Below are 23855 nucleotides of genomic sequence, written 5' to 3'. Positions count from 1 at the left end.
GATATAGGTTCATTTAATCTGTCTGATATGATGGGATCTGGAGCCCCCTGTGGCAACCAAGGCCCCAGTGGCCCAGGCCTATGGGAGGCTTTTGCCCATGCAGTGGCGGGAAGGCCCTGCTGGCATCCAGCAGGAGGCAGCTGCACTTGGCCAATGTTTGGCAATGTTGGCCTTACACTAAGTGGAGCGTGGTCAAGAGCCCTTCAGCTGTCTCTATTCCAGGCGTGGAGGGGGCCTGAGCCTCTCCACAGGGCTGACACTCAGTAATAACTGGCTTGACCCAGACTACTTGAAAGTCTTTAGATCCTGCTAGCTGATTAGCATGTCCAGGATTTAGGCATTTAAAATGTGCGTCCGAAATCCAAGCACATGATAAGCTGATGTGATGAAAACTTACCCACTACCGGCTTCTAATGACCTAGAGTTGTAGGGAACATGAAAATGGGAAACCCCTGATAGAGAGGCCTTGGGGAAGAACCTTTAGAAGCCCCTGGATATCCTTAGTTTGCCTCCCTGGTAGTGGAAAGGAAGTTCAAGTCACTTAACTAATGGGATTCCCCTCAGAAGTGAAACACACAGATCCCTCCAGGACTTCTTATCTACTCAGGGGCAAGAAATTCATCCAGAACCACAGCTACCAGAGGGGGAAAGCCTAAGCATCCTAGAACTGGTTAGAAAATATTTTCAGCCGTACCTGAATCAGTCAGAATAGCAAATACACCAGGCAGAATTGAACACGGGAAGGAAAGCAAGGACACTGTGGAGAGGTGGCTATGGATCGCAAGAGTCTGGTACAGACAACACCTTATTTAAGTGGGAGGGTGGAAAGAAGGTACATCCTCCAGAAATTTCCCTTCTGTCTGCAGCCTGCTCACTCCAGCTAGTGCACACAAAGTGGTATTGGTTTTAAGCCCACAAGCATTACACGCAGTGGGTTTATTAAAGGACACTTAGTGAGGGAATGAAGAACAACTCAGGTGAAGGCAACAGCATCTCTCAGCTACATGAGACTGGAGGTGGGGGCATTGAGATTGAGAAGCGCGTTTCAAGCAACCTGTAATTCATGCTGGCTAAAGTGCTGAAATTTACAAATAAATCAGCCTTTTGTAAGTTTGACTTGAATCAGGATGCCTCTGTGATAATGTCACTCCCCTTCTCTTACGCACTGAGGCTTGCTTGAGTGAAAAGAAAAGAGGATGGACTTGCTATTAAGAAATGGGCGTTGCTCAGAACCCTGGAGGCATCCTTTGGATGTGACCTGGCAGTAAAAGGATTGGGGCTCCCATGGTTTTGGTAGTGCAGAGGGAAGTGCTTCCCTGGGCTCCTGGGGATTTTCACACTGGAGAAAGGGGCAGCAGGGGTTTGGTCCACACTTCACTCTGTGACCATCCCTTCCCTCTGTCCCGCCCTCTCCCAGGCGCCTCCACTCCAACCACCTGTACTGCGACTGCCACCTGGCCTGGCTCTCGGATTGGCTGCGACAGCGACGGACAGTTGGCCAGTTCACACTCTGCATGGCTCCTGTGCATTTGAGGGGCTTCAACGTGGCAGATGTGCAGAAGAAGGAGTACGTGTGTCCAGGTGAGGATGCCTTACCTGCTCTCCCATCCTGTGCTATGACCCACCCACTCATGAGTTCCCCCAACATTACTCTGACCTCGAACACATACCCTAGCCCAGAGCTCGGTGTGGAAGGAACCCCATAGGTCATCCTCAGTACTCGGTAGTCACTTAAAGAGCTGTAATGTGCCTCAAAGGGTTTTAAAATAGAAACTCTTGTCATCTGGTAAAGGGAAATGCTAAAAGATTTCATGAACTGCTTTTTCAGCCCCCTAGTCCATGGATACTAAGAAATCGAACATTTGTTGAGCCACACATAAAATGGAAACAGGTATAACGGAGGTGTTCTAGCATCTGCTAAACACGTTCCTGTCGTCCCATTGCTCATAGAAATTGGAAGACAAGATAATGGAGGCTCTGGAGTCAGCTGCTTGGCTGGAAATCTCAGCTCTGTCCCTTAGTGGTGTGTGACTTTGGCAAGTTACTGCCCATCTTCAATATGGAAATAATAATAGTTCATAACTCAAAGAACAGGTGGGAGAATTAAGTGAAATAATGCATATAAAGCACTTAGCATAATACACAGCCCTTGGTAAAAGCTAAATAAGTGAAGCTTAATTATTCTAGTTTAGTGGGCCCACAAAATGTGCTGAGCAAACGTAAGAGTTTGATCTGTGGGTAATGGAAATGTAACAGAAGCACAGATTGCCTGTGTAGCACAGAAAACAGAATGGTGCAGACACATAGCTGAAGGCAGCTCAGATCTCTGGGGATGGAAAGTGGCTGAGTAACCCAGGAAAATCTTCCCAGGGGATGTAGCTTTAAAAGAGAGTCCTGGCTGGGTGCGGTGGCTCATGCCTGTAATCCCAGCACTTTGGGAGGCCAAAGCCAGTGGATCACCTGAGGTCAGGAGTTCAAGACCGGCTTGACCAACATGGTGAAACCCCGTCTCTACTAAAAATACAAAAATTAGCTGGGCATGGTGGTGGGCACCTTTAATCCCTGCTACTCAGGAGGCTGAGGCAGGAGAATCATTTGAACCGGGGAGGTGGAGGCTGCAGTGAGCCAAGATCGCGCCACTATACTCCAGCCTGGGCCACAAGAGTGAAACTCTGTCTCAAAAAATAAATAAATACATAAAACCAGGGTCCCAAATTTTACTTGTTTTTACTTTGCATTGACACCTTCCATTCTCACCAACTCTTCCTTTTTCTGTGGTAAATAAGTAGAGCTAATTCCTTGACTTCCTTAAAAAAAAAACAAAACCAACCAACCAACCAAACAAACAGAAAGCATTCAGTTGAGAAATTTCCCAAAGAGGTATTTTGATTTCCAGGAAGCCAGTCCTGGAATTGGGGCCCAGTGTCCTCTAAAGGCTGAGCCTGGGGAGTTAGCATGCAAGAGCGAACAAGGACCCCAGGGAGCTTAACCAGTGTGGGCTCTGCATTTCTCTCAGCTTTCTAAACTGGTGCCCACCTTCAGTACTAAGGGTTTACTGGGCCTTAGCATGGGCTGCTGGACTCCAGTATGGCCAGAATTACAAACTGTCTGGCCTCTTCTGCTCTTAGATCACACTTGCAATTTACAAGAATTTTCCTTGAATTCAAGTTCATCTCATTCTCTGCCACTTCCTCCTGTCCTGTTGTTATTTTATCATGTTATTTATTATCTGAAAATATTTTAACATGTCTCAAGCAGTACCTCAATAACTTCCTATAGACGCCCACTTAGAAATCACTTCCCATCAAACACATATAATAAAACCATTTATCACGCAGTCACCAAATTCAAATATAGTGACTATAATTACAGTAATTATTCGGCAAAGGGTGCAATATCGGCATAAGTGAAAGAAATAATTATACAGTGCAGGAGTCATCCGAGAGGTAGTGAGAAAAACCAATTAGAATGATAAAACACATCATTACAGGTGAGTGCCAGGTTTAATGTAGTGTATGACCACGCACGCCGCTTCGTCAGAGAGCACCTTCTCGTCAGAGAGCACCTTCCCGTCAAAGGTGCGGCAAGACATTGCTCACCTAGCAGCAGTCAGGATCCAAAACCGTGGGAGAAAGGCTGACCCTCCAAAGTCCAGGAAATCCGAATGCCTCACTTTCTCTCCTTTGGAAAGGCTAGGTCCAGCAGACAGGTTCATAGTTACATGAGAGCACCTTTATCCACTTCTGTTTATAGCAGTTAATCCCATCGCTTGTGATGGTCCCTGGAGCTTCTTAGTATGAAGCCAGGTGTCTTTTGAGAACATGAGAGTGTAGTCCAAAGGCTCCAGACATGACTATGCTGTTAACCTCCACCCTCTCACCTGTAGTATGAATTAAGGGCAGGGACATATGGAGACCCCTATGTGTGAGGGATTCTTTAAGTGCCTTAGCAGACTCCCGTGGGTTACAAACTAGAATGCTGTGAGGAGTCACTCTCTGAAAAGGTCAAAGTCAGATACAAAGGTCTGGGGGCTCTAGTGCATTGAACATCCATGAAGATTGAAGTCCCACTATCAAGAGTCAGGTGAATGTGGAACATGCCCTCCGAAAACTTCTGCCATTATGTGGGTGCAAAAATAATTGCGGTTTTTGCCATTACTTTGAATGGCAAAAACTGCAAATACTTTTGCACCTTTTGCACCAACCTAATATGTTTTCAAAAATTGTTAAATGCACTTGGTGAGACAATGACAAAAAAACCTTGAGAGGAAGCAATGTGGAGGAAGGTTCAGTCTGTGAGTGTGCAGTTAAAACACAAGTGGTCAGTCTTTGAGGCCCTAGAGAAGGACATTAAGGAGAAGAGCTGTCTTCAAGGACTGACCACACTCCACACGCCACCACCAACAGTGCCAGTCCTGCCCCAATGCCTGAGCCCTACAAGGCACCTGAAGGACACTGTTTTGTATGGACCTGTCTGTGGTGGGTTGTTCGTTTGTTTGTTTGAGACAGTTTCGTTCATGTTACCCAGGCTGGCGTGCAATGGCAGTATTTTGACTCACTGCAACCTCCGCCTCCCGGGTTCAAGTGATTCTCCTGCCTCAGCCTCCTGAGTAGCTGGATGCTAGGCACCTGCCACCACGCCCAGCTAGTTTTTTGGATTTTTAGTGGAGATGGGGTTTCACCATATTGGTCAGGCTGCTCTCGAACCCCTGACCTCAGGTGATCCACCTGCCTCGCCCTCCCAAAGTCCTGGGATTATAGGCATGAGCCACCACGCTCGGCCTTGTGGTGGTTTTTAACTGCAAAAACCCCAAATGCCCCTCATTCAAGCTGTTCACCTGTTAAACCACAGGAGGAGAAATTCAGTCAAGAACTGAAGACAAGAACTTCTCTTACAAAATAGAGGTCATCCACTCAGGAGGAAAAGAGGCATTGGGGTACCAATTAAGCCATCCCTGGGCATAGCTTCATCACCAGCGGTCCCCATCCAGGCAGTATAAGAAAAGCTCCCTGAGCCTTTAAATGGTATCGAAAATTTCACCAAACACATGGCTCCAGAGACAGGAAAGAGCTTTATCTCACTTAGCCTGTAAGGGCTCTGCCTGCCCAAGTCCCTGATATCTCCCTTTGAATTAAATCCAGCTGTCTGGAGCCCAGCTTCTTCTCCCCAGAAGCCCTGGATATGGGCTTCTTATCACTTCAGCTAACCCAGAAATTTGCTAGCAGTGCACTTTGGCAAAATTCATCTCCTCTGTCAATTGTACCTTTCCAGTTGAAGGCATTTGTTTTCTTCCTCTGGGGAGACTATGGGGAATTTTTCACAAGGGTGGGGAAATAGATCTTTACTTTTTTATTAATTTTTTTCCCTATGTTATACAACTTGACTACTTGGCTCCCTTCAGCCTCTGCTGAAAGGATTTCTGTGAACTTTTCTTGTTTCAAGAGGAAGGTTAGGGTCCTACGTCTAGAAGTGTCTGCTTGCTTGTGGCCTGAACCAGACCAGAACTTTATCAAAGTTCGTGATCATAGACCAGAGAAGAAATTCATGTTACATGAGTTGCAATTTGTTGGGGTTTTTTTTTTTTTTTCATTCTTATCTAAAGGGTTTATTTGAGGATTTAAATTGTAGGATTTATCTTCCACGTGTTAATTTTCTGGTACCTTAATCTGGAAGGGTTTCTACCAGTCATAATTTGTAATTCAGGGTTATTAGTTGACCTCCTGAATCAGTTATCTCTTTGCTTTGAATGTCTTTGAACCCATTGGTTTGTCCATCTGTTTCACACTTACCTGCCCTTGGCCTTAAATGTGAGATATCCTCTCCTACAGACGTTAATCTTGTCTTCTAATAATGAGGGGCCACGTCGTATACTTTTTCAGGTGCCCCAAATGCCTAGAACAAAGCTCAAACCTAATAGCCTCTCAATAAGCACTTCATTTATTATTAAAAATGAAATATGCTTATCTCTCTAGAAACAAGAAACTTTCCCTTTTTGTCATCTTTTTTTTTAAAATTTGGGACTAGTTACTAAGTACAAAGATAATTAAGGTAAGCCATGACCAGCCACCCATCTCCTTAGGAGGTTTTAATTAAAACACCATAATTGGACATTGCAGGAATGAGATTATTAGGTTTATTTGGCCATTCCCAAAATTATCATGCCTCTGGTATTTAAATCATGTTCATTTATATTCTCATCATAATTGCTCGAGTCCCATTGTCATCGCATTCTGTTGTTGGCTTTTGAAAGGCCAGAGGCCAGTAAGGATGCTTAATTTGAATACTGGAATTAATTTATTTCCACATGCTCACAAGGCCATTGGAGCTTTCGACTCTGCACTTTTACCAAGTGAGGTTTTTTGTTGTTGTTCGGACTTTCAAAATATCCTGTAATTTTTTTTATTTTGTTTTGAATCGACACACAATAATTGAACATGCTGGTAGTGTACAGTGTGATGTTTCAATAGATGTATATATTACGTAAAAATCAAATCAGAGGATTTAGCATGTCTGTCACCTCATACATTTGCGGTGGGAATATTCAAAATGCTCTCTTCTAGTTATTTTGAAATATACAACACAATATTGTTAACTGTAGTCACCCTACTGGGCACTAGAACACCACAACTTACTCCTTCTCTCAAACCGTAACTGTGTGCCTGTGGATCAGTCTCTCCCTATGTCCTCCTCCCGAATACCCTCCCCAGGCCCTGGTAAGCACCATTCTACTTCCTACTTCTATGAGATCAACTTTTTTAGATTCCACATATAACTTAGATCATGTGGTATTTTGTCTTCTGTGTCTGGCTTATTTCACCTGACATAACGTCCTCCAGTTTCATCCATGTTGCTACAAATGACAGGATATTTTGTGGCTGAATAGTATTCCACTGTGTATATACAGCACATTGTCTTCATTCATTCATTCACTGATGGTCACTTAGGTTGATCCCATATCTTGGTTACTGTGACTAATGCTGCAATGAACATGGGAGTGCAGATACCTCACCAACACAATGATTTCATTTCCCTTGGATGTGTACCCAGTAGTTGAATCATTGAATATGGTACTTCTGTTTCGAATTTTATGAGGAACCTGCATACTGTTTTCCGTTGTAGCTGTCCTAATTTACATTCTTATCAACAGTGTATAAGAGTTCCCCTTTCTCCATATTGGTGCCAGCATTTAGTTTTTGTCTTTTTGGTAATAGCCATTCTAACTGGGATGGGGTGATAGCTCGTTGTGGATGAGGTTTTTTTAAACATAGAAATAAACACAGCTCTAACACAAGAGTGTTTGATCATCTCTAGGGTAGCTTACACAGTCTGTGTCTCAGTCCCTGAGCCCGCTCTTCCTACCTCTTGAGATTCCGAGACTCTGATGGTTTTCAATTTCATGGCAATAAACAGAGGAATTTGGGGTTCCTTTTGGCAGAGAAAGAAGAGCACAGGGCTAAACATTAAAACATTGTTGTTCACTAGCTTTATGATGTTGGGCAGTTTGCTTAACCTCCCTATTCAGTTTCCTCATCTCATGCTAAGGGGGAAAAAAAGAATGGAACCTAAATCATGGGTTTTATGAGGATCAAGTAAGATAATATATACAGAGCACTCAAGGCAGTGTCTGGCACATAGTACACATTGAATACATGTTAGTTGCTATTATGAAACTGATGGCTACTCTCAGTTTGGTCCCCACTGTGTCCTTGGACAAGTCCCCTCCTCTCTCAGGGCTTCTGTTTCCTTGCCATCTCTATGGGCCCGTCTAAGTCTGAAATTTGGTGGTCTTTTTCCCACTCATCTCAGCAGACAAGTTAGGGCCTTTTGCTTTCAGCGTGATCATCATCCCCATCTTACTAACTGGGAGAACAAAGTGGCTGGGCAGGAGCCAGGTCCCTGGTTATGGCTCAGTCTTTCTTCCCTCTGATAACTTCAGGGGCAGTTATACAAGCAGCAGAGATGGGATACCAGGCACAATACCCACGCGAGCGGCCACAGGAACTTGCCCTGTGAGAGGTTGGGCTGGAGACGCATCCCTCCCCTCTCACTCATTTGAGTGTCCTCTGGACCGGAGGCAGCGCCGCTAATGATCAGTGAGGAGCTGGGAGGGGCCTCCACTCTCCCAGGCTCTGCTCTGTCCCGCTTGAAGTCATCAGGCCGTGGTCCGGGGGACCTTAAAGACATCTGAAGGTTAGGAATTGTAGTTTCTGCCCTGCCCTGTTTGGCACAGAGACAGCTTTGGCTTCAGATAGAGAGCCCAGAGCCAAAGTGGTGACCAAGACCTCCCAGAGGGGAGACATGTACTTCAGCCGCATCCCCATCCCCCTTTTCTGGAGAAGAAATCCACCTCAGCAGAGCAGCATTTTGGTGCCACTGAAAGAGCTCCAAGAACAGGTAGCATGGACGCTTATTTAAAAATGAAGACACGAAGAGCAAGTCCACATGCTCCTAAGCAAAATATCTTATAACACGGGTTCTATAGCCTAGTGCATCACTGTGCTCTGAGTTAAGGCCAGTAGTTAGGCTTGTTCAAGGACAGTGTGAGTCATGAGACCACCATAAGAGCATGCTGTACACGACGAATACACATGTGCATGCAGACAGATGTTCCCCTTTCATCAGAGATATAGAAAGTGATTCCTTCTATCCCAATATAAAATTGCTATTCGCATTCCCCTCTCTTTCCCAGCTTACAGTCACATAATTTGCTGGGTAAAATGGTAGGTGTTTCCTTACTTTGTCCTCCTTGGAAATCCACTGCCTCTACCTTCCCCAACATGTGTGGACAGTAAGGGCTGGGTTTGTTGACAGAGCTCAGTAGAGTGCCTGGGACACCCTGGCTTGTGCAGGTGAGATGGGCTCAGAGGGGCCCCAGGTGTCTTGGACAAGTGATTTTGCCAGCATGGAAAGCTGTGGTGGAAAGAAGACAGCTACAGACAGATTCCCATCTCCCACAGCCACTCCACCTCCCCATTCTACAGCTCATCCTACCTACCAAAGCCCAGGTACTCAGAACTCAGGGAGCTTCCCTCAGGGCCCTTCCAGAAGGAAGGCTCGCCTCTGTAGCTTTGTGACATTTAGCCCCTCCACATCTGCCAGGCTTCTGGGTGGTGTCCTTCATGTACTCATCTTCTCATTTAGCCAACATATGCTTCTGGGTCCGTGTTTTGTATGGAGCTCTGTTTTAGGCACTGAGAGTTCACCAGTGATTAAGACTGAAAAAAACACTGCCATTATGGAATTTACATTCCAATCTCAGTCCAGACAGGGAGAAAAGTGGAGGGACTTCTGCCAGCTAGCTCTCCGTGGCCCACAGGGAATGGGCTTGGTCCATTGACACTGATCACAGGAGAATGTTGCTAGGGAAAACGAAGCCATCTTTCAACCTCATTGTAAGCCAGAAATATTCTGTTGAAATAGGAAGGTAACTGTCCTCACCATGTGTGAATGCCTGGCTGGTGAGCTGCCAGCCCAGGGTGCTATCAGAGGCTATAACTACCATTGTTTCTCTCTGCGTAATTAAAGGTGTGGTTAGTGACCTGGTTAAGGAATCTTTTTCAAAGACTTTTTTTGCCTTGACAGCATGCCTTGAAATGTAGCACACACAGTCAAACAGAATGGGAGTCACCCTGCGGAAGACCGAGCGAGTTTCCAGAGGGACTCAAGGCTGTGTCCTGGGTCTGGTTTAAAACAGAATTCATTTCAGAATGGAAGTCAGAAAGGGGTACCTTTGGAAGAATTCCGTGTTAGAACTTCCACCGCCATTATAAGCCCTTGGATATGGCATCTTTCTTTCCCCTTTTCCCACACACCCCATTCAAGTAACATTTTCGCAGATCAGAAGAGGGAGGGCCATCCAGTCCCTCCGCCTGAACAGATGGAAAACGCAAGAGTTCAGACTCCCATTCCTGACATTTCCAAACAGGAAGGTGTCCCAAGTGTGGGGCTTCTCCCTGGCTTTGTCAGGTGTGCTCTTCTCTTGATGTGGAAGGCCAGGTTTGGCAGTTTTCTTTAGGGAACGCCATCTGTACTTCAAACACCCTGACATCTGAGGCCAACCGCTCCCAACCTCCCTTTGATGTGGGTGATGGGATGGGAGCCTTTCACACTGTAGAATTCCCTTTGCTGTCTGCAAAGAGAGGTGGAGCAGAGGAGGTAAAGATGTTAGGTATTTTCACTCCTTCCCAGAAAGAACTTCAGTAATCATGCAATCCAAACTCCTTATTCACTGACATGGTACCAAAAAAAGCTCAGAGAAAGGTACTGTGATTTGCCAAAGGTCTTACAGACAATTTGCGGCCGAGCAGACCCAATAATAACAACGAACATTACCAAGCTCTTACCCTGTGCTGTGTATTCTTCTAAAGACGTCTGAGGCATTACCTACCTTTGCCTTCACAACAAAACCATGCTATGAAATAAGTATTGTTATTTTCCCCATTTTACAGATGGGAAAACTGAGGCACAGGGAAATAAGGATGAAGTGATAGAACCAGGAATCAGATAGAGGCAGTGGGACCCAGAGCCCACACTCTCAGCCATAACACTCTCCCATTCCTGAGCCGAGGCTCTTACAGGTTGGCTCTCAGTGGTTTCCACTTTCTTAGAAGTGTAAAGGCTTTCCCAGTTTGGAAGAAAGCCAGTATCATCACTCTCTCTAGGAGAATGTTCCAGCTGGGAATTTAGTGTAAGTCATCATCTTTCTGGCATTTTCCGTGGTCTCCATTAGATCCACTTGTGTGGCACTGGCAACTTGGAGGTCCATGTACCCTGGACAAGAATATTTTCTCGAACATCCCCACTCTGAGGCCATTTTTTCAGTTTTTGTTTTGTGTATATGTAAATGAGGTCGAGGGAAGTAAGAATCTTTGGTCATTGGGCTGGTACTTTCTGGGAAGGTGAACATTCCAAATTAAGCTGTAGATGTCAACTGGAGCCCCTACAGGAGGATCCACCCTCGGGGCTATGAGGACTGTTGAACGCGGAGAGCGCAACCCTCTGTTTGAAGCCTCAGTGTCCCAATAGGACACCAGGCTCAGCTGGTCGTCTGGCTCAACCCCAATAGCTAGACCCACTCTGGCTTCCCAGACTCAGTTTCTCCAGTGAACAGGGGCCAGACCAAAAATCACTTTTTCCCTGCAGACTTTTTTCATGTTCTGTGTTTAATCTACAATTAAGAGCCCCGAGCCAGAGGCCCCATGTCCAAGCAGTGAGGCAATCTGCAGACCTCATCTAAGTTTGGTCTCAGTCATGGCTCTTTTCCCTGAGAGGGCAATCTGGAAAGACACTGAAATAACCCCCATTGGCTGCATCCAGCAGCAGTGGGATGAGGTCCTGGGAGGGAGGTGGGGTTGAGCTTCTATATTGGACCAAAAAATCCACATTTGGAAAGCTAACCGTATGATTAAGAGTCTTACCTCACTTTGAGGGAAATAGTCATAGCATGAAAATGTTTACAATGTCTTTAAAACATTTGCATTTACTTCTTGTGTTCAGGATTTAATGTGACCACCAGAGAAAGTGATTTAGATTCCTGGTGACTCTTTGAATCTAGAGTTGGGTTAGTAATGGATATGTCTATCTACATGTAGCTGTCTAAATGAGCTCCTTGGGTACTATTTGCTTGGCTTTCTATCACTTTGCTTGAAGTTCACACTGATTCTCACCTCAAACAAAATTAACAGCTGGCTTCAAAATATGTAGTAACTTATTCACCTTTTTTTCAGGTGAGATAGGTTTTATGTGCATGTTCCCTAGACATAGAAGCCATTTGGAAATGCCTCGGGTGTAGCTGCTGATGGGGGTATTAACACTTCGACAACATCAGTGCCCCAAATGGGGAAATTCTACCCCCTGGTTTTGGTAGCCCTGTGGCTTGCAGCCACTAGAGAAAGGTTTAAAAGCTATATTTACACTCAGCATCCAGTCACCAGCTAAAAGTCAGAACCCAAGATTCACCTTGGGAAAGTGGTCCCATCGTATGCTCTTTGGATTCTAGCAGCGTATTTTCATGTGTAATTGACTCTGAGGGCCCCTCTTTCTCTGAAAGATGGCGATGACAGGGAAACAGAGCAGGTGGAGCAACTCAGACTATGAGATCAAGGTCAGACTCTCTCCTCTTTGCTGAATATTTAGCCTGTGGCACCTGTGTCTCCCAGGTGACAGGAGATGTCAGCTGGTGATCATTTTTCAGATGGCTGTCAGGTCATGCTGTGCCCTTAGAATGCTGGTTAAGCACACAGAAGCCCAGGCAGCTCCTGACACTGACATAAGTTGACTGTTGTGCCTTGGCTCCACAGCCCCCCACTCGGAGCCCCCATCCTGCAATGCCAACTCCATCTCCTGCCCTTCGCCCTGCACGTGCAGCAATAACATCGTGGACTGTCGAGGAAAGGGCTTGACGGAGATTCCTGCCAACTTGCCGGAGGGCATCGTCGAAATGTAAGTGCACCTGTCTGACACCCCCCACAACTGTCCCTGGCGAGTTCAGCTCCCTCTCCCAGCCGATCACCCACTAGGCCATCAGCATGTGGGCCTGTGGGAGCTAACCATTAAAAACACTCAAGAATCTCTTTGCTGTCCTTCCACACTTTCCCAGCTATGATAGCTCAGTGGTCAAGAGCATAGACTCAAGATCAGAATCAGCAAGCTGTAGCCTGGGGCCAAGGATTCCCACCCCTTATTTTTGTAAATAAAATGTTTTTGAATACCTCCACATCCATTTATGTGTGTCCTGCCTACAGCTGGTCTCGTATGGCAGTATTGAGCAGCTGTCACAGAAGACTGCATGGCCCACAAGACCTAAAGTATGTTCTCTCTGGCCCGTCCCGATGAGTTTGCCAATCCCCGCCTTAGAGTCACACTGTATTTGTATCCTGGCCATACCATTTACTAGCTGTGTGACATCAGGTAAAATAATGTGTCTTTCATCTTTAGTTTTCTCACCTATATTAATGTGATACTTATGGTATGACACCTCAATGGGTCATTGTGAAAACTAAATGAAATGCTACCTGTGGAGCACTTCATACAGTCCTCTGCACGTGGGCAGATACTCTGTAAAATAGTGGTGGAAGTAGCAGGACGTAAATAAATGATTCACTCATTTCTTAGCTACCATTATCTGAGAGGAGGACTGAGCTCCTAATTACCTCAGATGTGATTTTTGTCCTCTCGATTAGATCTTTTTTAGGTAATGACACAAGATTGTATATGTCTCTGGTATACACGAATGTCAAAAATTCCACTAAAATGTATTTGTCCACATAGTTCAGTCTAGTCCACTCTCCCCTCATACATTAGAAAATGGCCAGTATCTCATTCTAAAATGAGCAGAGGGCCAGTCAACATTGACCTCAAGGTTACTCTTTAAATAGCAACTGTTGTTTTCATTTTTCTGCCTTCACCTTTAGTTGGCTTGATTAAAAAGATCGTTATATGGAACCCTTCTACTGAGAACATCATTCAGTAAAATCCCCCCAAATAAAAGATACATATTCCCCTTGCCTTTCTGCTTTGTCGTAATCTCCCCCCTTTCTTCTTTCCTCCTCCTCTTCCTCCTCCTCTTCCCCTTCCTCTTCCCCTTCACTGTGTGTGCCCTTCTGTTCCTAATGCATTCCAACTGAGGGCCATTGACTCTTTCATTCATTCTTGTATTCATTCAGTAAACATCTGTTGTGAGCCCACTGTTTTCCTGTCGTTGTTCTGTGCTTGAAAGACAGGAACAAACAAAACAGACACATTTCTGCCTGTATAACACTTGCATTCTAGTGGTGGAGGGGATAAACGAGCAGCAAAGTAAAGTATGTTAGATAACATGTCAGAAGGTAGATTCTGTGGAGAAAAATAAGAAAAGGACAGGAAATAAGCGAGAGAACCAAACGGCTATCTGGAGGAAGAGTATTATAGGTTGAGGGAATCGCATGTGCAAAGGCTCTGAGGCTGGAGTGGGCCGGATGCTCCAGAAAGCCAGTGTGGCTGGAGTAGAGTAGACAAAAGAGATGGTAACAGGATGAGATCAGAGAGGTAAGGAGCGGCCACATCCTGGGATGTGTTAAAGACTTTGGCTTTACCTTGATTGAAATGGGAAGAAGCACATGACTTACCAGTGGAGTGAAGTCTTCACTTCTTCTTTCTTCACCTACTTTGCCAGCTTTCCTTTGATTCCTTTACAGTCCCATTTTCCAGCCCTAGCAGACACAACCCGTGCCTCCATACCATCTGGCAGGCAGGAGCTGGTCAGTAAAGAGTCCTTTCTTCCTGCCGTCCCCGCCTTCTGCGGCCCTCCGCCTTCCTTTCCACAAACACTGACAATTCATTCCCTTAGGGTTTTAATGCACCTCTCCTTCAGTCCCTGTGGTCCAGTGCTCTAGCTTTAGAGAGCTCTCCCTCTACAGAATCTACTTAGTCCTCACCTACCTCTCCTGCTCCTCCTACGGCCTTCCAACATACTATCTAATTTACTTTAAATATCTCCCTCCTTCCATCATTCCTCCTCTTTCCTATCCTTGCCCTCTTTCCTTTTTGCAGTTTTCCTTCCTTCCTTCCTTCCTTCCTTCCTTCCTTCCTTCCTTCCTTCCTTTCTTTCTTTTATCTTTTTTCTTTTCTTTTTTTTTTTTTTTGAGACAGAGTTTCGCTCTTCTCACCCAGGCTGGAGTACAATGGCACAATCTTGGCTCACTGCAACCTCCACCTCCTGGGTTCAAGCAATTCTCCTGCCTCAGCCTCCCGAAGTAGCTGGGATTATAGGTGCCTGCCACCACACCCAGCTAATTTTTTTTGTACTTTTAGTAGAGATGGGGTTTTACCATGTTGGCCAGGCTGGTCTTGAACTCTTGACCTCAGGTGATCTACCCACCTCGGCCTCCTAAAGTGCTGGGATTACAGGCATGAGCCACCATGCCCAGCCTCCTCTTCATCATTTTCTCCCTCCCTTGATGCATTTCTCCCCTTCTCCCCCTTGCTCTACCCATGGTCTTCCCTCTTCTCTTCCCCCCTCCGCCCATCTCTTTCTCTACCCAGTTAACCTTCGCTTCCCTTCCCTCACCATCCACACCACAATGGGCCTCTCGCCCTCCCGCAATGGATGTTCAAGACAGAATTCTCACCAGCCCTCATCTCATTTCAGATTCCTATGTGTTGTTCCTTTCCTTCCCTGCCCCATCTTATTCTTTTCTCCTTCCATCTGCCAGGTTTTATGTTTTCTCTTTGGCAGCCACAGACTGTCCCTTGGCTAGGTTCCAAAACTGCAGTCTGATGCAAGAGTCCAGTCCAGGTAGCCAGGCTGTAGCCAGTGAACCCACCCCAGCCCTGATTGAGGGGCTCTGGGCCTGCCACCCTGCTTCCACTTCACATCTCTATACTCTCAGCTTGGGCCTCATGGATACACAGCTCAGCTCTCCAGGAGAGAGAAATTGCAGATAACCACATCAGAGGTGGGCTTTGTGCAGGCCAGACCATACCTGGAAGGTTGGACTCACACCTGGATGTGTTGAAGTTTAAAAGCAATTTGACAAGCCAGAACAGTAATTGCCAAAAGCCTGTCTATTATGATTGAGTTTTTCCCTGATATCAGGTAAAGTGAGAAAAACAAGAACAATGTGATATTTTTCTATTGAGCAAAAATATTCAGTTTAAAGGAGCATCCTTTAAGTTTTTGGACTTCCTTATTGTGTTATCATTGTTTTTAAAAATGTCTTTTATTTTATAAAATGATAGCCACTGAAGACAGAGTAGTCTGTGTGTGTTATATATGTGTAATTATTGTATAATTATAATTTATGTGTATTGCGTAGTACACACACCACAGATTGCCATAACTGGCAAAATAAAAGGTCTTGTCACCAGCTAGTCTTTGAAATCCAAAAGTCTGAGAATGACCATCCTAGCTAGAGTGTTTCCAGAAATAAACAGAGACAAACAACCAAGAGGTTAAGAGTATAGACTGTGGATCCCAGCGAACATACATTCCAGCTTTGACTCTGCCTTGTAGCCATGGACAGATAACTTTTCTGAGCCTTGGTTTCCTCAGTTGCAAAACGCAGAGGCTAATGGTACCTCCTTACTGGTTCTTAAGAAAGTTAGGTGAATGAATATAGTAAAATGCTTAGCATTGTGTCTGGTCCATAGGATATACTATATTAGCAATGCTTGTTGTTAGTTCACACTGGCAAATATTACAGCTATCACCACGACCTTTATTAGGATGATGACAATGGTTAGAAACCACATCCTAGGAGCTGGAGCTGCCTACACTAAAGATTCCTCCATAAACATGGGTCAGTTCTTTGAAGGGTTATGGTTGAGAGAATAGGTTCTGGAACTAGACTTGCCACTTGCATTATGACTTGAACCTGAGAGTAGCTCATCTTCATGCAAATGTATTCATATATGTAAATAAGACTGCCCCTGTGTATCAGGCACCCACGGTCTACCAGATGGATTGCCCAGGACTTTTCTTGCTGTGCTTGCCTCCTCCTCCTCTGTGATAAAATGAAACTGAAAAATTAAAGCAGAGGTGACAAGTCTCTATGGTTGGTTAGGGAAGTTCAAGAGGTGACATGTAAGAGAGAACTTGAGAGTGGGTTGGAGTGGGGATCCTGCTTCTTCCATGTATCTGGGGACCTGTGTGATGGCCTAAAAGTCTTTTGCCATGTGACAGGTCAGCAGATGGGTGGGAAGATGAGAAAAAAGGGAGCAGAGAGTTGAAACAGCAGGATGCACCCCAGGGTGAATAGGAGGTATCTGATTTATCATTCCAAAGACATCCAAATGTGGCTTTTTTTTTCTTTTTCTTATTGAGAATTCCACCCCTTGTCCATGGCCACCCATATAATCCAGATTTGTACTTCCTCCTTAGGAATGTTTGGTACCGTGTTAAGCTCTCCACTCCCTCTTCTCAATCCTTAGCTACTATTAATTCTCTTAAATTGCCTTAACCTTGGGAGGGGCTTTGCACTCCCCAGCTTTAGGGGAAGGGGAGGGAGTTGCCTTTCTCTCATGCAAAGCAGTCTTGCAGACCCTCTCTGATGTTTCCCAAGCCAAAGCAGTTCAGAGGAGTATGTGCTGGTGTCCCCGAATACCAGAGCCAATTCCTCTAAAAATAGCTTTCTTCCAGAGAACCCACAGTGAAATGATGATTCACTGCAGATTTTCTTCGAAGCTGAGCTCCCACCAATGGCACCGTTCTCACTGCACCCTGTCGGTTCTCTGAACCAGCTCTGGCTTCCAGCAGGGTTAGATTATGGGAAGCCCCAGAGACCCACATGTTCCTCTGCTCTGTGGTCTTCAGACGCCCTTATGAGTCTTCAAAAGCTCTGGAGGGACCATCTGCCCTTAGAGTCCCATCTTCTTCCACTTTTGCTCTATATCTCCCCATGGTGGTATCCTGTGTCTCATATCTTCCGCTATGGAAGCTAAATGTCTTCCATGAAGAAAGGCTATGGACAGATTTCCATGTCCAGTCATAAGTGAGAGCATCTGGTGGGGGAAATAGCCCCAGTTTTCACCCTGCCCCACCTTAACCACATTGTCTCTCTGAGATAGGGAGGCAGCCACTTAACAATAGCAAATATTCCATTCTTACCAGCCCCCAGGGGTTTTGAAAGACACACAGAATTAAAAACACAACAAAACAAACCACCAAACAGAACCAAAGAGCTGTAATGTTCTAGAAATCATAGACATCAGTGACTCTTGGATTTTTTTAGAGCACCAGGTTTCCATGTGTGGGACTGCCACATGGAAGGAGGGGTGATAGGGTGGCATGGGAGCAGGTGGTATGAAGGAGAAGTTGATGAGACAGAGTGGCTGGGAACAGCGCCTTGGGATCCATACTCGGGAGGTTTGAATCCCTCTTCTCCCTCTTACTTTAAGCACATTCCTTAACATCTTCATGCCTCATTCAGTTCCCCGCTTTGCATAAAGGGGGTCATCATACCTACCTAGAAATCTCCCGTGAAGATTACATAACATAACATGGAGAAAGTGAGCACACTGCACTGTTTCGAAACTACTAAAAAAATGTAAAAAGCAAAAACCTGTGCACATGTATATGTATGTGTCATCATAGAATGATTTAGTCTCAAGTTCCCATGCAATTCTTCATCCATTTTTTTCTAAGACAAAAAAATAATTTCCTCTGTGGCACCTGAGCACACGCACAGAATAAGAAAAGCGAATCTCGCTCTGTGCTGTGTCTGTACCTCTGCTTTCTGCAGGCAATTCCAGGTGTCTACACACAGCACAGGTTGGGAATGGCTTTTCTCAGATATGCCTCCATTCCTCATCTTCTCTATGGATCAAACATATAAACTGGATGGGAGAGTCTAAGACACTCTACCTTTCTTTGTTTCTTTCTTTCTTTTTTTTTTTTTTTTTTTTTTTTGAGACAGAATTTTGCTCTCGTTGCCCGGGCTAGAGTGTGCAATGGTGTGATCTCGGCTCACTACAGCCTCCGCCTCCCACGTTCAAGCGATTCTCCTGCCTCGGCCTCCCAAGTAGCTGGGATTACAGACACCCACCACCATGCCCAGCTAATTTTTTGTATTTTTAGTAGAGATGGGGTTTCACCATGTTGGCCAGGCTGGTTTGAAACTCCTCACCTCAAGTGATCCAACCGCCTCAGCCTCCCAAAGTGCTGGGATTACAGGCGTGAGCCACCGTGCCCAGCCAACAGTCTACCTTTCTGAAGAACCATGAGGACCAATGGTAAAGAAAGAGAGAGGTCAGAAAGGGACTTCCCCAGAAGGTGGGCCCAGAGCATAACCTTAAATGGAACCTTCCTTTTCAGCCTTCTTCCAACATAGGGAAGCATTAGGAACTGAACCTTTGGGGTCTGAGTTGTCTGGTCCATCCAACTAGCCCAGGATGACTTGGAGGAAGAATAAACAAGGGGCTTCCTTCCTTCAGCGTGATCTGGACATCCTACCAAGAGTTCCCAGGTCAAGGAAGGCTGAGAGAGATGGGAAAGAGTTAAGAAACCACAAAAAATGTCTTCTAGGTGGGAGGCAGGATAGCCTAAGGGTCAAGGACACAGGCACTTCAACAGACCAGCCTGGATTCAGACTCAGGCTGTCCACCATTCACTAGCTATCTGACCTTAGGAAAATTAACCTCTTTGTACCATTATTTCCTCATCTGTAAAATGGGTATATTAATAATACTACTTGGTTCATAGTACTGTTGGAAAAAAATAATTTGAGCCAGTGTATGAGGAAGACAGTGTCTGACATATCAAAAGCCCTCAATAAATGGTAGATGTTCATCATATTATCAACACCACCACCACCACCAATGTTTCCACACACTCCAGGACCTTTTAACCAGGTGACTTGCAGACATGCCCCTGCACCGGCTGTGCCCCTGGCAGTCTCCCTGACATAATGTTGACTTCCGTATTGCTAGAAATATATTGTGTTTAGTCACATGTTTGCAAATGGCAGATCATTAAGGAAGCATCTGAGGAACTAGGGCAAATCAATACAGAGCACAAATGGCTGAAATCCCCATCAGATGTTCCCATTGTTTTTGCTGGTGCGGGAAGACACTCAGATGTTTGATTTGTATGTTTGTTTTTATGCTAGTTCTATTAAATCAGTTTGCAGCCTGAAGAATGTTTACCAGACAAAGAAAGACACATGTGCCAGTTAAGAGAGACCTAAATCAGCTGTTGGTTCAGACCATCCCTAAATGTGACAGTTTTTGCTGATTTGAATGCTTCTTTTTGTCCTTTCCATTGAGCTTTTCACACTAGGAGTCTGGACCTTTGCATCCTTGTTCTAGGTTGCAGGACTAGGCTAAGTGCAAAGCCTTCCAGGCATACCTGCTGCACAGAGACTGCATGTGAACGCACACACATGTGTGTACACTTTCCAGCCTTGCTTCCATGACAAAGGGGCCATTTTCCCTGTGGACGAGCTGGAAAGGACTAAGAAAATGAAGGTCCTTCAGCTCCAAATGGTATTCAGCAAAGACTGGTGATTGAGAGTTTGGGCTTTGAAATCAGATGAAGTTGGCTTTGAGTCCCAGCTCTACCTCTCCCTGACTTTGTGAATTTGGGCAAGTGACTTAATCTCTCTGGGCCTCAATTTCTCATGTTTAATGTGGAGGCAGTAATAACCAATAAGCTCTGCCTCATAGAATGTAACTATTAAGTTAGACAAACCATGTGAAACTCTCAGCCTGGTGTCTAACATCTGAGCACCTGATCCATCATAGCTCTTGGTGGTGGTGGTGGTGGTGGTGGTGGTGGTGATGGTTATCCCTTCCCTTTCCTTTCCTTTACTCTGAAGGTACACAAAGCGTTCACAACCACACCACAGACAAATCCCTGCTGCCTCCTTGGGCAGGGTTGACCCTCATCATGCAATGGCCTTGGCACTCCGGGAGGGGCTGGGTGTTCAGCCAGTGCCCAAAACAGCCTGAGAAGCTGAGTGACTGCAGACAAGAATGAAACCCAGACCAGGCATGCTGGCTCACACCTATAATCTCAGCACTTTAGGATGCTGAGGCAGGAGGATTGCTTGAAGCCAGCAGTTTGAGATAAGCCTGGCCAACATAGTGAGACCCTGTCTCTACAAAAATAAAAGTTAAAAATTAGCCAGGCATGGTAGTACGGGCCTGTGGTCCTATCTACTCAGGAAGCTGAGGTGGGAAGATCACTTAAGTCCAGGCATTTAAGGCTGCAGTAAGTCATGATCACACCACTGCACTCCAGCCTGGGCGAGAGAGCAAGACTCTGTCTCTTAAAAAAAAAAAAAAAAAAAAAGAAGGAGAAGAAGAAGAAAAGAAAACCAAAAGGCAGAGTGAGCAAGTATGCAGGATGCAGAGCAAGATCTCTGCCAGGCTTAACAGGCTAAGCCTGGAATTCTTTTTTCTTTGTTCGGAAGCCACACCTTTGCACTTCATTTGCGTGTCTTATGTATATTCACATCTATATTTCATCTTCTCTGGGTTCCTGCAGCTTTTCCCTGAGTACCTACTTCCACAGAGGCCACATGATGTCTCAGTGTGTGAGCCCTGGGGCCCTAATCCCTGAAACTGTTCTGCGACTTTGAGGAAGTCCCCTTCAGTTCCTCCATTTTCACAAATATACAGAGGCAGCGTATCCAATGGATAGAAACAGAGATATCAGTTCTGCCAGTTCCTGGCCCTGTCACTTTGGACAAGCTATTTGATTTCTCTAGATTTTCTTTTCCTCATGTGCAAAATGGGGCCGATATGGTTTACCTCACAAGTGGAAGGATTAAAAGGGATAATAGACATAGTCAACTAGACCCCATAAATGATGGCTCTTGAAGTTTATTATGGTAGCAATAAAATTTGGTTCTGTGATGCACCGTCTTGGGCTGGCCTCTATCACCAGATTCTCCAACTCCTTGGGGCCAGGGTCACATCATGGCATTGATTTATCTCTCCCTCAATTCTTGCACCCATCATTAAGATGGAGGGTAATTGATTAGGAACTGCATAGAGAGCCCGCAGACCTCACACCCAGTGCTGGCCTGACTTGCATAGGCTCATTGGCCTGCAGCTGGGAGCAGTGGCTCCTCTTGCAAAGACTGAGGGGGTTGCCATTGTTACAGACAGTGGCTTTCCCTGGAGGCATCATCCAGCTGAAATCCCTTGCCACAGTGGCAGGTGAATGACGGGATTCCTGGAGAGCACGCACCACCTGACTGGCAGCCCCAGAGATCCATGGAGCTGCTGCCTTGGCTAAGAAATCTCTACTGAACTCTATGCTCAGCGGGAAAATGAGCATGTCCTTGGAACTTCTCAGGCAAGGCAGGCTGTCTCGAGACTGCTGTCTCTGTGGGTGGCTGTATCCAGTAGCCCACAGTCTCTGAGACCCTGTGGCAAGCTTTTGTGGCTCTCTGTGAGCTGGCCAACCAGGTCTGTGACTGTGCTCCCGGTAAAGTGCACTCCCCGCCCCCCTCCCGCAGGGTACAAAGGCATTGTTAATAGACCGTGGCAGTCTCATTTGTAGACTCTATTCATCCGGCAGCCAAGAATGATATGTCCTGATACTCCCTCTCTCCTCTCACCCGCCTTTCCCCTTTCTCCCCGCTTTCCCCCTTCCTTTTGCCTGGAGAGTGATTTGTCTGTGTTATGGGTTGGCCTGACAAACCATTCCACATTAGCAGCTGAGATGTTGTTTGAAATGGGAAAATTGCTGGCAAACTGCTCCATTAGCGGTTCCAGTAACAAATACTCTGTTCCCCCAATGAAGATGAGATCGCAGAGGCACAAATTAATACGACTGTCTCCCCCACTCTGCAGCGGGGATTACTCTTCAAGATGAATGGGTTCATCCCAGCCAGAACTGTGCATCCACTAGCTGTAGGCTTCAAGGGAGCCCGTTCTTCCCATCTATCCCTTTTGTTCCCGCTACATCCCCTGCCACACATTTTTGTGTGTCTTCCCAGTTGAGGGTTTGGGGAGCATCAAGGCCAAATGAGGAGGTGATGAAAAGATCTGCACCTTGGAGAGAAGGGAGATGGATGAGGATGAGATCCTGAGCCTGGGCTGGGGTGCCATTCATCACCCCTAATAAAGCACCCCGCCTCCTCTGCATGCCTGTTTCCCACCACACCTGTTCTTGGTGACAGGAAGTCATTTGAGAGATGAAAGAATAAAGAATGGAAATGCTCACTCATTCCCCACGGCCCCTTCTCTTCCAAGGAAGTTCTGGGCCCTGGGCCTGCAGCATCTCTTATTCCTTTCAAAGTAATAGGAGAGGAAGCATTTCAGGAAACTTCATAAGAGGTTAAAGCCACAGATTCCAGCAGCAGCCCAAGGGAGTGGTTCAGTCTGGGCCCCTGGGCCTTGTAGGATGTCAGGGAGCCAGTTTGATGAATGTCAGGCTGGGAGCCTAAAGATGTTAAGGCTGTTCCTGCACTGTATTTAAACAGCCCATGGAAAAGCCCAGAAATGAAGTCAACCATTGACATTTCTGCCACATTAGCAGTGTGGCTGAGTGTTTAACTGAGTGGTGACATGGTTCCATGACAGATAAGCATTGCTGGCCCGTGGTCCATCTCTTTTTACTCTTCCTCCTGTTTATCCCTTTGACATATTCCGCATTCTGCTTGGTTACTTGTACAGCTTTCTCTGAAGAAAACAGCTGCCGCCAAAGGCAGTTTATCATAAGCAAGAATCAAAAATCCTCAAGGAAAGGTCATCCTTTCCAGCTTTCTCCAAAGAGAGTTAGACCCTAGGACAGGTGCTCCATATACTAGGACCTGAGTTCTCTGGCTGCTGCAGAGGAAGGAGAGAGTCAGGTAGAAATATGTATGGACAACCAGAACGTGTACCTGTGTTAAGAGAGACCTCCCTGTCCTTAAGGCCAGAGAACACAGTAGCCCTCAGTGACCACTTGTTGACAGGTGGATGGCTAATTGACTCTTCTCTGCTCTGTTTCCCAGACGCCTAGAACAGAACTCCATCAAATCCATCCCTGCAGGAGCCTTCACCCAGTACAAGAAACTGAAGCGAATGTGAGTTTCCCCTGTGGAGAAATGAGCCCAAATGTTTTCAATTTCCGGGGTTGTTTGCAACGTGTAGTGGGCAATCTGTCCAGGTGACGGACCACGTCCATTCCTCCTGGGCAGTTCTGTTTCAGAGCTGGAACACTGTCCTAAGCTTGGGAGGTAAGATGTGGAAGCGTTCTCTGAAGATTGTGAGGTGTGTGGGCTTGGATATGTAGTGCTAAGAGCCTCTCCAACTAAAGCAAAGTAAAATTATCTGTGTGGGAGGTAGAGATGAATTAGCCTGGAAAATCCATATCACTGTCTTTATTGTCCCTTGGCTCCAGTGATGTGGACCTAAAATAGGAGTTTCAGCAGAGACGTGATGGT

At 45.8% G+C, this 23855-nt stretch overlaps 1 protein-coding gene across 1 annotated transcript in view; it reads left to right on the top strand.

The window, feature by feature from the left end:
- The window catches only part of SLIT3 (slit homolog 3 (Drosophila)), a gene marked incomplete at its 5' end in the record, with an annotated part of 639532 nt that overhangs the window by 484422 nt on the left and 131255 nt on the right, over positions 1 to 23855 (top strand). Inside the window, 3 exons of the mRNA XM_011947828.1 lie at positions 1418 to 1581; positions 12300 to 12441; positions 23424 to 23495. Of these exons, the coding sequence (XP_011803218.1) occupies positions 1418 to 1581; positions 12300 to 12441; positions 23424 to 23495 (378 nt within the window). The remainder of the gene's footprint in view (positions 1 to 1417; positions 1582 to 12299; positions 12442 to 23423; positions 23496 to 23855) is intronic.

Source organism: Colobus angolensis, unplaced genomic scaffold (genome assembly GCF_000951035.1).
Source record: "Colobus angolensis palliatus isolate OR3802 unplaced genomic scaffold, Cang.pa_1.0 Scaffold27, whole genome shotgun sequence".
In the NCBI taxonomy this organism is placed as follows: Eukaryota; Metazoa; Chordata; class Mammalia; order Primates; family Cercopithecidae; genus Colobus; species Colobus angolensis.
This window is presented reverse-complemented; position numbering and strand designations above follow the sequence as displayed.